Source organism: Rhea pennata, chromosome 8 (genome assembly GCF_028389875.1).
Source record: "Rhea pennata isolate bPtePen1 chromosome 8, bPtePen1.pri, whole genome shotgun sequence".
NCBI classification, from domain to species: Eukaryota; Metazoa; Chordata; class Aves; order Rheiformes; family Rheidae; genus Rhea; species Rhea pennata.
This window is the reverse complement of record NC_084670.1, coordinates 30595824-30608349: the sequence shown is the minus strand read 5'-3', so window position 1 is coordinate 30608349 and position 12526 is coordinate 30595824. Positions and strand designations below refer to the sequence as shown.

General features: G+C 38.8%; 1 protein-coding gene across 7 annotated transcripts in view; it reads left to right on the top strand.

Moving 5' to 3' along the window:
* The window catches only part of CEP350 (centrosomal protein 350), a 75968-nt gene that overhangs the window by 25505 nt on the left and 37937 nt on the right, over positions 1–12526 (top strand). For 6 of the 7 annotated variants that reach the window (XM_062582010.1, XM_062582006.1, XM_062582012.1 and 3 more), the window contains 10 exons: positions 311–966; positions 1571–1692; positions 2191–3254; positions 4884–5037; positions 6277–6440; positions 9256–9445; positions 9923–10143; positions 10258–10421; positions 11067–11177; positions 11421–11561. In XM_062582010.1, the coding sequence (XP_062437994.1) occupies positions 311–966; positions 1571–1692; positions 2191–3254; positions 4884–5037; positions 6277–6440; positions 9256–9445; positions 9923–10143; positions 10258–10421; positions 11067–11177; positions 11421–11561 (2987 nt within the window). The remainder of the gene's footprint in view (positions 1–310; positions 967–1570; positions 1693–2190; positions 3255–4883; positions 5038–6276; positions 6441–9255; positions 9446–9922; positions 10144–10257; positions 10422–11066; positions 11178–11420; positions 11562–12526) is intronic. The other variant, XM_062582009.1, reaches the window with a different exon arrangement.

The window sequence follows — 12526 nt, the reverse complement described above, 5'->3', positions numbered from 1 at the left end:
TATAAAGTTGAAAGTATCTGTCTGAAGCTATTTGTCTAAAGATGAGTTGTATGCAGAGTTAAAGCTGGTAAAGTTTTCTTGTGCAGTAGATTTGCAGCTAGGTTTTAACAAAGGTATAGCTGCCCCCCCTTTTTTTTTTGGCTGTGTTTATCACTGTCTCCATCATGACTGCAATCTTTTCAACAATTTCTCATCACTTCTGTATAGCTCACCCCTCTTCCATCCTCATTTTTGCAGCTGTTTCAGTGATGGCATGTAATTTGCAAATTTGATTTTTACCTTAAGTACTTGACCTGTCTTACTCTTTTAGCAGGCCGTATTGGAAGAACAGGTTCAGATTCCAGGCTGGATGTTACCCATAAAACCTCTTCAAGAAGCTCTGAAAGGTCGAGGAGTAAAGTACGGTCTGAGAATAATCTGAAGAAGCTGGAATCTACTCATCCAGATGATAACCAAGGAGATCACACCTCCTTAAATAAAGACTTCCTGCCAGTGGAGATACGTGGAATTCTTGATGACTTGCAGCTGGATTCCATGAGTACAAAGCAAGAGAAAGATTTGGAGAAGCAGAATCAGAAATGTGTTTTGCCTACACAAAATGCCAGGAGCCACAGTCCAACCAAAAGGAAACCAGACAAGCTAGCTGCCAGTGAGGAGCCTCAGGTAATCTCTAAGAAACGGCACTATGATACAGATGAGGTTCGTCAGTACATTATTAGGCAGCAAGAGGAGAGGAAGAAGAAGCAGAATGAAGAGAAGAAAGCACAAAAGGAGGCAACTGAACAGAAAAACAAAAGACTCCAAGAGCTCTACAGAAAGCAGAAGGAGGCTTTTACTAAAGCAAAGAACGTAGCACCTTCTGAGCCTTCTGCAGCAAAACGCTTACAGGAAACATATTCTAAACTACTGCTGGAACGGACTTTTTTAGAAGAGCCAGCTCAGCTGCCCACGGTACAGGAAACACAGGTATAGCTGATTCATGTGTTGCGGTTGTTTGTGTAGGTCATATGTTTAGAAAGGTCATGAGTTGTCCTCGTGCAATTAAGAGAAATGACATAAAGCAAGCTGTGAAAGCAGCTTTTGCTTACAAGATACAGTGGCATTGATCCAGACCTCCTGCTAGTGACTGCTTCTCAGCACGGCAATGCCTGACGGAAAGGTGAATGGAAATTATCTTTCTGTTACAAATAGAAGTAGAGTTCTTATAAAAAGAAGCAGAGTTCATAATACTAACTAACAATCAGTATAGTTATTGATCCTTAAGAAATTGTAAATGTAAGACATATCGTGAATTGAAGGGCTTTGACAAAGGTTACTATCAGTCATTGGCCACTCTGAATAGCAATGAATTAAATAAGTTTGCTAGTCAGAAAGATTAATATCATTTTGATGTGTTCAGCTGTACGAGCAAAGTTGAATATCTGTCTTGTGTTTTTTAAGTCTTTGCATTGTAGGAAAGATGTGATAGTATGTAGATAAATTTAAGTCTTTTCAGTTATAATGAGACATGAGCTTCTAAAACCCCTACAGACTTTGGAAAATGTATTCTTCTGATTATCTTCATTTCTAGCCCAGACCTGGTTATCAACCATCTGGGGAATCTGACAAAGAAAACAAGGCTCAAGAGCGTCCTCCTAGTGCTTCTTCAAGTAGTGACATGTCACTGTCAGAGCCTCAACAGCCACTGCTAAGGTGAGCATTTATGGGCCTATTGAGAATGGTGTAAACAGTGCCACTGGTTTCTTAAGTTCATGTTCTATAGAGAATAATTGTCTTTATGGCAATTATAATGGTTTTTCTCAATAAGGAGGAAGCTGATGCAGGGAAGTGTAGGAAATGTTGGTTACTGATATTTAATGAGCCTCTAAAGAAAATGAATGATCATTACTGTTAATCTTTTTGTTGACGTGAATTGACGTAAATATTCAGCTTGTTAACAATATATGGTGTGGTCTACATCCCACCATGTATTGTAAGCAGCATTTCAACTTTGGAGGTGCTCTATTTTTATCACCTTTTTTTTTTTTTTTTTTTTTTTAACATCTTGCAACTGTTTCCTCTTTCATTCTCTGCCCTTCTCACTCCTTCCAAAATAATTTTTTCTAGAAAATAAACTTACAGTAATGAGATGTTCACTTAAAATAACAGTACTCGTAAATCACCAACTTGAACATTGACTTTTCATTTCAGAAGTGATTTGATGGAACCTGCATGGGTGCAGCCAGACAGATTGAGTCCAAGAGTCCAGCTCTCTCACTCACAAGCTCTTGTGGGTTCCAGTGGAGGCCCTTGCTCCCAACATTGGAGTCTGGAGCAGATGGGCCTTTTGTCAAAGGAGTGCGATGCAGTGTTGGCAGGCAGGAGGAGCCACACTGCACCTGTGGGATCGCTGACTTTGACATCTCAGCCATACCTGAATTCATCTGCTGCTCAGCAGAATCTTTTAGTAAAACCTACTGCTAACCAATATAAGAGCAAATTAGATCGCATTGAAGCTCTGAAAGCTACAGCTGCTTCCCTTTCTAGCAGGATCGAAAGTGAAGCCAAAAAGTTGGCGGGGGCTGGCATCAATTATGGCACCATGTGGAACTCAGAACATGAATTCCTACAAGAAAATCAAGATGATGGGTGCTGGGCAAAGGCTGTGAGCCCTCCTGTGAGGGAGGAAAATGAAGATGCTTTTTCAGCTAGAATTCAAAAGATGCTGGGCGCCTGTGTGTCTCATACAACCTTTGATGATAACCTTCCTGGGGTAGGCAACCTTAGTGAATTTAAAAAGCTGCCTGAGATGATCAGGCCTCATACTGCTGCAGTCAGCCTTGGGGTGAGGTCCCCTGCTGGTAATAGACATGAAGGGATACTTGGACATTTATCTAAGAAACAAACTGACTCCCCAGGGCGTGAAAGCCAGGTTTGTGGTCAGAACAAAGCAGTAATTCCTCATGAGTCCAGCATAGACTCCATCAGTGAAGGGCCCCTCCTGAGCGAGGGAAGCCTCTCAGAGGAGGAAGGAGGCCAACACAAACAATCACCGCTGAAGCTGTTGGAGACATTAAAAGAGAAGGATTTCTGTGTTCGAGAGAGAAATGCTTTTGAGCCCATAAAAGAGTTCCAGAAAGAAGCTGAAAAATATTTGCCACTTTTTGCTCAGACAAGTAGTGCACACAGCAAGGGGCCATGGGAGGAACTAGCGAAGGGAAGTCCACACAGTGTCATCAACATCTTTGCAAAAAGTTACCAGCTTCATGGAAAAGGTAAGGAGAAGAAGTAAGAAATGGGGGAAAAAAAAAAAAAAAAAGAGAGCTTTTTTGAATTGCTGTTTTCAGTTTCACTGCTCCTTATACTTTATAATTCACAGGTGAGGAATGTGCTTTCAAGTGTCTTGGGCATGAATCTACATAAGGCTTCGTCACATAACTTTTGAATGATAAATGATTCCCTGATTGATTGTTTTTCTTTGTTGTCTAACAAGAAAAGCCCCTCTTTTGGGGGGAAGTTTATTTTTGTATTAGATTGCTGTATATATTTCCAGATTGATAGCTAACCCATACCTTGGACAGTGTTAATGATTAAATCAAATCAGTAATTCTGGGCCAATTCCATATTTGAGACATGTCTAGAGTCATGCAAAAATCATTTAATGCATATTAATTTTATTAAGGACACATACAGTTAGACAGATGTGAATGTAAACTTTGTTTATCTTATCCAAAGTTGTATACTAAATTGCCTGGGCTGGGTTTGAAAATTGTTGTTTTTATGTTGCCTGGCTTCATCATATGAGTTCATTTGTAGAAATCTGCTGAAATTTTCCTGCCCATTAGTCACTTACCTCTGTGTCTCCCCGTTCTATTTACCTCAGCTCTGTACAAATACCGTCCTTTTAAACTTTTTCTCCCTATAGCACATTTCAGACCATCTTCCTGGTTTGTAGGCTTACAAGTTTTTAAATAAATACTTAAAAGTAGAAGGACCCCTTGGATGAGAAGAGGTAGTCCTGCCACTTTTGTTTTTAACGTTTCTTTGTTATTGTGGGAACAAATGGAGCCACCAAGGAGAACAGAGCCTGGGGTTGGGAATGTGCATCTGCCTACTGTGTATGTATTCCCAATCATGTGTAATAACATACTTCCTATTGTCTTTTTTGTTTCATTTAGGGCAGAATGACAAAATTCATGTTTTATGCAGCATTTTTGCTTTTATGAGTTACTTAGTAATGTCTCTGAAAAGTGTGCGACTTCACTCCGGAATGAATTAAAACCTCTGTAACTATTTGATTTTGAGAAGATAAGGTTTTGGTATATCGATAGGAAATACCTCTTCCTTAAATGAGCACGTTTCAAGCATTAAGTGCTCATTTTAATGCCTTAGGGCATGTTTTGCAAAAGTGTGATGTAGGATGCTTCATTTGATTTTAATTTTTGTTCAAGATGTTTCTTCGTTTTATGAGTACTGTTTCTCTTCCCTTGAATTCCTTGTTTTGAAGGGGAATGTTTTCCAATAAGTTAATTTGTATCTTGTTTGTTCTTGGGTGGGTTTTTTTGTTCCTTTTTTGCATTCCATAAAGATGATTGCATTTACTTTTTCTGCAGATGGCTCTACTTTCAATTGCTGTGATTTTCAAAAATGTCTTAGCTTGAGTGCATCAATGAAGTAGTTTGTATTAATTTATAAATAAGAAGGCTGTGCTTGTTATTTTGTGTTAAATCTGTCATGGTATGGCTGTACTGTTGTTTTGCTGATGTTTTTGTTTTGGAAAATAAATCTTTCTAACAAAGTGTGGTTGGAAACATTTTAATTTCTACAATTTTATTATCTCTTTGGTGAAAATTGTATTTGGTATCATTTTTTTTGTCTTTTCTCTCTCTTTGTCCACACTGTAGTGTTTGATGAAAAGTCAAGTGGAGGGTCTGCCCTTTTGCGGCCTTTGCTCCCTGCTGCCAGCCCTCCAGAGAGCATCGTTTCTTATGAAGATGATTTTGCCTCATCACAGGGAAGTAGCACTTTGACAGACAAAAAGATTGCACATGATCTCAGGTAACTGTGTATTAGAATTCTCACAAAAATCAGCATGCAGAATTTCTGAGAGAATATAATTAATGCATAGTTTGTTTCTTTTTTTGGTATCTTTTCTGTTATGCTGAATCGTACTGATGAAAGTGATCGAGTATTTCTTTATGAGCCTTACAGTTAATGTATTAAACGTCATGGCTTTGAAACAAAAGTTAGAGATCAAGAGTACTTGGCTCTATGTATTTCTGGCTCTTTATTACTTTGGCAAGTAGCTTTGAAGGGTTGTTACTCTTTGCGATCAGGCAAAAATCAGTTCTACAACTTTTGTAGCTGTTAGAATTCTCAATTGGCTAGTCTGTAAAATCATGAAAGGAATAAGATCTGGAAGTGTTTAAATAATAACAACTCTATACTCTTTACAAACTATCAAAGTTATCAGGGCTTCAGTAATGCTTTGTAATGAACATGTAAGTTTCTGTAAGGACTTTTAAAACCTTTTCTCTAAATTAAGAAGACTGTAAATCCCACAGTTTCTACTTTGTTAGTGGCTTTCTTTGTTAGTGGATTTATGTTGCCTCCTAGATTTTTTAAAACCACTTTTTTTTTTTTTTTTTAATGAAATATATGTATATATACACGTTTTGTGTGTCTTGGAAGGAATATAGCCACAGGTACTGTGTTTATTTTGTATTTTTTACGTCAGAAAAGAAAGGTAAAAAGCAGTTTTGCATGTTGAAAATAGCTGCAAAAAACTGCTTCCTTTCTGATTAAGCTTCTTTATTGGTCTTTGTTGATATTATTCCAGATATAATGCATTACGCACTGTTCCCCCTTTTTTTTGCATTTTTTTAAATAATCCTTTATTGAAAACCATTCATATTTCTATCAATTTATTGATGTTATCAAGTGTCCATAGTTTATCTAAAAAGCAATCGTTTTCAGAGTCATTCTTCTGTAGTCCATGTCTGTAGTCAAATAACCATTAGATTTTGCATCTGAAAGGATGTTTGTTATCTAGCTTCTATTACATCATACTATAGGAAGTACATTTCAGTATGTTGAATTTTTTGTCAAAATTCTAAATGCCTTTCTTGTCATCATTTTTAATTTCAAAATTGATGCTTTTCATGATGGATTTATAATAAGGCTGTTATTTGGTGTAGTTTTAGTCATCTGTCTCTCTAAGTCATGGTGGATTTCTTGTGTGTAATGCAACGGAATTGGACCTCTTTAGTTAATCACTATTTGCATGTTCTTTTTTAGTGTTTCTGGCAGCAGTAATTCAAGCATTCAGGAAGAAGTTCCTAGTAGGAAGTCTCCCCATGAACCTCGATCTGTAGAGCTTGCATCCCAGCATTCATCTGGACCCCGATCTGCAGCATCTTCTCGCTCATCTGCTTCCTCTAGAAAGAGAGGGAAAAGGGAACGTAAGTGTATTACTTGACTGTAGGATATTTACGTTTTTGAAGTTTTTTTATCATGATAGTTGCAGTCTTTCTACTTATCTGGAAACTGTAATCTAATAGTGGTGGAGGGATTCTTTTGCTTCTTAACCCTCTTTGAAAAATGTCTGTCCCATCACATTTGTAAGGAAATGGCAAATATGGCTCTAGCAGTTACGTTCTGATAGTGCAAGCTCTGGTCAGTGTTGCAGCCAAGTTTAGTGACTACTATAGGGCAGAGCATATTTCATTTGTGATGAAAATGCACTTACGTTAATAGGTTTGTGATCAACTTGTGTTGATGTTATGTGGGTCCTGGTGAACATTAAATTCAACGGGAGTCAGCAGTATGCCCTTGTAGCGGTGACAACTTATTTTATTTTGGGCTGCATTTGAAGCAGCCCACTTGAAGTGATTGTTCCCTTTTTACTCAGCACTCAGGAGGCCAGCATCTTGAGAGATGTATCTGATTTTGGGCTGCCCAGTAGGAAGCGAGAGTCACCCCCAGTGGTCAGTACTGGCTCCAGTCTTGTTCAACTTATTCATCAGTGACCTGGATGAAGGAACTGAACATGCTCTCAGCAAGTTTTGCTGACGATACCAAACTGGGAGAAGTGACAGATACCTGAGAGTGTGGTACTGCCATTCAGAGGGACCTCAACAGACTGGAGAGATGGGCGGAGAGGAACCTCATGAAGTTTAATAAAGGGCAGTGCAGAGTCCTACTCCTAGGGAGGAATAACCCCATGCACCAGTACAGGCTGAGGACCAACCTCCTGTAAAGCAGCTCTTTGGAGAAGGCCCTGGGAGCCCTGGTGGGCAAGTTGACCGTGAGCCAGCAATGTGTCCTTGTGGCCAAAGAAAGCCGATGGTTTCCTGGGGTGCATTAAAAAGAGTGTTGCCAGCAGGTCGAGGGAGGTGATCCTCTTCCTTTACTCAACTCTGGGGAGGCCATGTCTGGAGTACTGTGTCTAGTTCTGAGCTCTCCAACACAAGAGAGACATGGAGCTACTGGAGAGAGTCCAGCATAGGGCTACGAAGATGATGTAGGGACTGGAGCATCTCTCTTATGAGGAAAGACAGAGCTGGGCCTCTTTAGCCTTGAGAAGAGAAGACTGGGGGGAGTCTTATTGATGTGTACAAGTGTCTGAAGGGAGAATGCAGAGAGGATAAGGCCTGACTCTCTTCAGTGGTACCCAGCAACAGGATGAGAGACAAGGAGCATGAAGTGAAACACAGAAAGTTGTCTGAAGATAAGGAGAAAATTCTTTACTGTAAGGGTGACAGAGGACTGGATCAGGTTGCCCAGAGAGGTTATGGAATCTCCTTGGAGATGCTTAAAAGCTGTTTGGACATGGCCTTAATAATGTGCACTAGGTGATCCTGCTTAAGCAGTGAGATTGAAGTAGATGATCTCTGAAGGTCACTTCCCACCTCAACCATTGTGATTCTGTGATTCTGATTCTATGACTCTGTGACAAACTGAGACAGAGACTGTGCAGATGATTTAGAGTGGTACAGTACACGACATAGGAGTAAAGCCTTACGTGAGTGGGTTTGCTTAGCCTAAAGAAAAGGCTGAGGTGAATGGGTGCCCTGTTGGCATCTTCAGCTACCTAATGGGACGGTACAGAGGTGAAGCCAGACTCTTGGAGATGTGCAGGGATAGGATGGTAGGCAATGAACACAAGTTACAAGAGAGATTCCAATCAGAAGGTAGGAAAAAAAGTTTTCGCAATGAAGGTAGTCACGCATTGGGCGTGGGCCCAGGAAAATTGAGATCTCCATCCTTAGAGATGTTTGAAACTTAGCTGGACAAAGCCCTGACCAGCTGATCTTATTTTGGTGTTAGCTTTTATCTGAGCTGAGTAAATGAATCAGGTGACCTCCCATGGTTCCTTCTTATTTTTTTTCTTTTTTAGTGAGTCTATATGATTTGTCTCTGATCTTAAATGAAAGTCATCTGAAAACAAATATGCAAAAGGTTATTAACAGTATTGAAAAATACTCCTTTCCTGAACCAGCCTTCTAACTAATTAATTAACTTCATGCTTTTATATCATGTGAGAACTATCCTCAGATTCTATACTGAGGAAATTCCAGTAGGTTTCTGAGCAATCAGAGATATGGCCACATTTGCAAAATGGACATGTTTACTTGTATGCTCCATCTCTGGACCACAAACAGCTTTCATTTAATTTATTTTTATATTTAATTTATTTAATGTAATTAAATACACTTCTCCTACAGTAGCTTGTACATTACAAAAACATGAAGAAAATTGGGATTTGCTGCACTTACTATATAAGCAATGGAAAACATAAGGGAAAAGCTAGCTTTAAACTCTGTAAAAGAGTCAGAAAAATAAATGGTAAGGCATTCCAAGTTCATTGTTGCTACTTTTTCAAAATTCCTTAGTTTGTTATAAAAGTAGACTTCATTCTGGTTTTCAGTATTTATAAAATCAAACTAATATTTTCTTTATTTAAACTGGTAGAGATTTTTGAGAATTTTCGATTTGAAATTTGATAGTTTTATTGACAGTGGATGCTATATGCAAAAGAGAACTGACTGTAGATAACCAAGAACACATGCTAGTGTATCTAAACAAGTGAATACAATTGAGTTAATCTTTGTAGGAGGCTACCAGATTTGCATTTTTTCTTACTGGGTGTACATACTTTTAACTTGGAGGCATTATTAAATGGAGAAAAAGTACTCAATTGTTTGGGGGATCCCGATGGCTAAGATATTCACATTTAGAGTACCAAACGTGAACTTTGCCGTTGTTAATTCTTAGGGTTGGAATCTTGCAATGGAAGTTCTCACCACTTTCCAGTGGAAGAAGAGAAAATGCTATCTGAACTGGAGTGGGGATCCCAACAGCCAAAGAAGTCCTTATCTAGTAACAGAATTTCTAATAAAGATCTTGAGCTGAACGCAGATACTGACAGCACATTAGAAAATTTATCTGGACACTCCCTGATGAGGTACTGTATAAGACTATATGCAACTATAACTGGATCTTGGTAGTGCTATTGCATTGTCAAAAAATGGCAATGTCTTTGTGTATGCAAAAGGAAAACAACAGAAATCATCAAGTGTTAATTAGATGAACATGCAGAAAAACTTTTTTTTTTTTCCTGTACTGTAAATATGAAAGTCCAGTATTGGCTGTAGTAAGAGAAAATACAAAACAGTGGGTTGTATGCTGTGTTTAATACTATGGGGGAAAATAGGACACTCTAGAAGCTTATTCCCAAGCTGGGATGTAGATACAAAAAACAACTCATGAGATCATTTCTTAAATGCAGATTGGACCTGTGCAAGCCAAGGAAGGTTAGGCCTTTTGCATAGATCTGTTCTAGTGTTTATATACAGAAGAACTAAATTATTGCTTTAATGTTTTATCGAATGCCTGGACTTAAGAGAATATTGACGCCTTTCTTTTTTGGTTTCATTGTCAGCTTCTCAGACAAGGGAAGATCCCAAAAGACACCAACCTCTTCCCCATCTCCAGGCTCCCAAAAATTGTCACAGTTTGATTCTATAGGCAATACAGCAGAAAGAGCCAAGTCACCTGCTGGCTGCTCCACAAGTACAGCATCAGGGCTGAAACCTAACGTAGCTTTCTCTGAACTGAGTCTGGGAATGAGCAGGCCTGGAGCAGGAGCAGCCTCAGCAAGTGGTGAGTGGTTTTGTTAAAGCTCTGCTATCCCAGAGCAGTTATGTATTTGCTCTTTTTTGTGTGATGTGGGACATTGAAGCCTATGGAGGCTGACTAGTAAGTCTTATCCTGCAGGATGTATGCGCTTCTCCCCTGCTGGTCTTCAGCATCGCTTGTCAGCAGAATTGAACTACCTTAGTGCCATTGAGGAGTCTGTGCGACAGCTTTCAGATGTGGAACGAGTACGAGGCATATCACTTGCCCAGCAGGAGAGTGTTTCTTTGGCTCAGATTCTAAAGGTAATGGAAAAATATTTCCATGTCTTAATCTTCCTGGTTTGTGTTTTGCGAGAAAGTTAATCAAATTAGGTAGCTGGTACTTTTGTTAGAGATGCAAAGGAATCTTAATGGGCAGGCGGGAGCATTTCTGATAATGTCAGTTTTTTAGGATTATTGTCTAGTGTTATCTATCTTATTTACACTGACATTAAAGAAATAGTGGGCCAGGAATGCATGTCACCACTAGCTGAAATCAGATTTGACTGGGTACCTCAATAAAACTAAAGTGTAACTACTTTAGACTAGTTTTGGGTCCTGATGCAATGCAGTGTAGTTATTCAGGCATGATCTTTTCTCTTACTCCATGCAAAAAACATTTTGGGGTAAAATTTCCTTCTATTGACAAGATTGCTTGTTCTAGTTTAAGTAGAATTAATTGATTTCCTAAATCATCTTTCTTTCCACACTGAGATGGAAGAGGATGAGGAATGTACATAGTTGACCCTACTTAAAAAAGGAGAGAATCAGGAGGTAGGTTGAAAACTTGACTTTAGTAGAAGAGGTACCAATGGAGCAGATCTGTCTTCCAAAGGTAGCTGCATGCAGTGGATCAGATGAGAGGATTTTTGCGTTTAACTTCTGTCATTAAAATTCCTTAATCTGTAGGCGCAGCAGCAGCGCCATGAACGGGACTTGGCTCTTTTGAAAATGAAGGCAGAACAAGAAGCTTTAGAAAGTCAGAGACAGCTGGAAGAGGCAAGGCAGAAGGCAGCTCAGGTAATGCTTCCCTTCAAAAAATGTGGAATGTATAAAAGACAAAATACTGTAAGTAAATCCAAGCCTATGAACATTCTGAAACTGTGAACATATGGAAATGGTGAAGGTGCTTAATATAGCTGGAAAAGACTCTTAAGGAACAAATTTCAGGCCTTTTTTTTTTTTCCTGACTTGTGAGAAATAAAACTGCATTTACTAGCTAGAGAATTTTGAAGAACTTGATCGGCTGTTTTTTCTGCATAGGTCCATGCAGAGTCTCTGCAGCATCTGGTTCAGTCACGGCAGGAGGCGGTAGAAGTACTGCAAGAGACCACATGCAAGATTGCAGCCAAGCAGGTGGAAGCTGCACTTCTCACTACAGATGCAGCTCGCCAGATCCGTGAGGTGAGATCCTGTATGAAAGGACATACTGTTCTAATTTCAGTATTACTAGGAATACTGTTTTTCCTCTAGGTTGTTTTCTGTTCAGTGCAGCTTCTTCACCTTCACAGTGTGATAAATGATACGACTTCAAAAGAGCTCTTCTGGCATTGCAGCTTAGAAAGAAGTCATTTGTCAGCCTTAAAGCCCTGTTCATTATTCTTATATTCTTCCAATTAATAAGCCATTCAGAAATTTGATCTTCAAGGACAGATTGATGATAGTAAACATAGCATGTTTCATTTGTAAATATTACAGGATCAATCCCTGATGTAGTGCATCTGTTTCATATGCAATTTAACTAGAAAAAAATGAAGACTGCAAATCTGCTTCCTTTAGAATGGGATAGGGAATAGCTAAAACCAACAAATTTTTTTAAAAGAAAAATTCTTCAGCAGAGCTTGCTCTTTCGTCCAGAGTTTGCAATATTCTCTTTCAGAATCTCTTAATTCTTAGTGTGGTATACAGAATTTTTTTCAGTTTTTAAGTATACTTGCTGTTTCCAACACATAGCAGCTACTTCACACATGGGTAAGAAACATAATAACCAAAAATGCTTTTGCTTTGTCATCATTCTGCAGTCTCAATGATTATGAATTCAGGTTGTGAGATGCTATGCAGAAGGCTCATGGATATGAACACAGAACGATGTTTCTTTGCAGCTTGTGCACAAGCACATTTTAGTGTTTACAAGGCTGTTTTTATCATAAGTGATGATTGTAGAATACTGATTTACTACTTGTGGGCTTTGCCAAATATGTGAAGTTTAAATCATTCCTGAATAGACAAGAATGGATTTGGTTGATGGAACAGAGAAGCTCAGGCATTTGAGGTATGTGCAGTGATTGTTGATAGGAGATAGTGATGACTTGGATAGAGAAAGACAAAGAAATGTCATTAATGGAGTCAAAATGAGTAGAAATAAATTA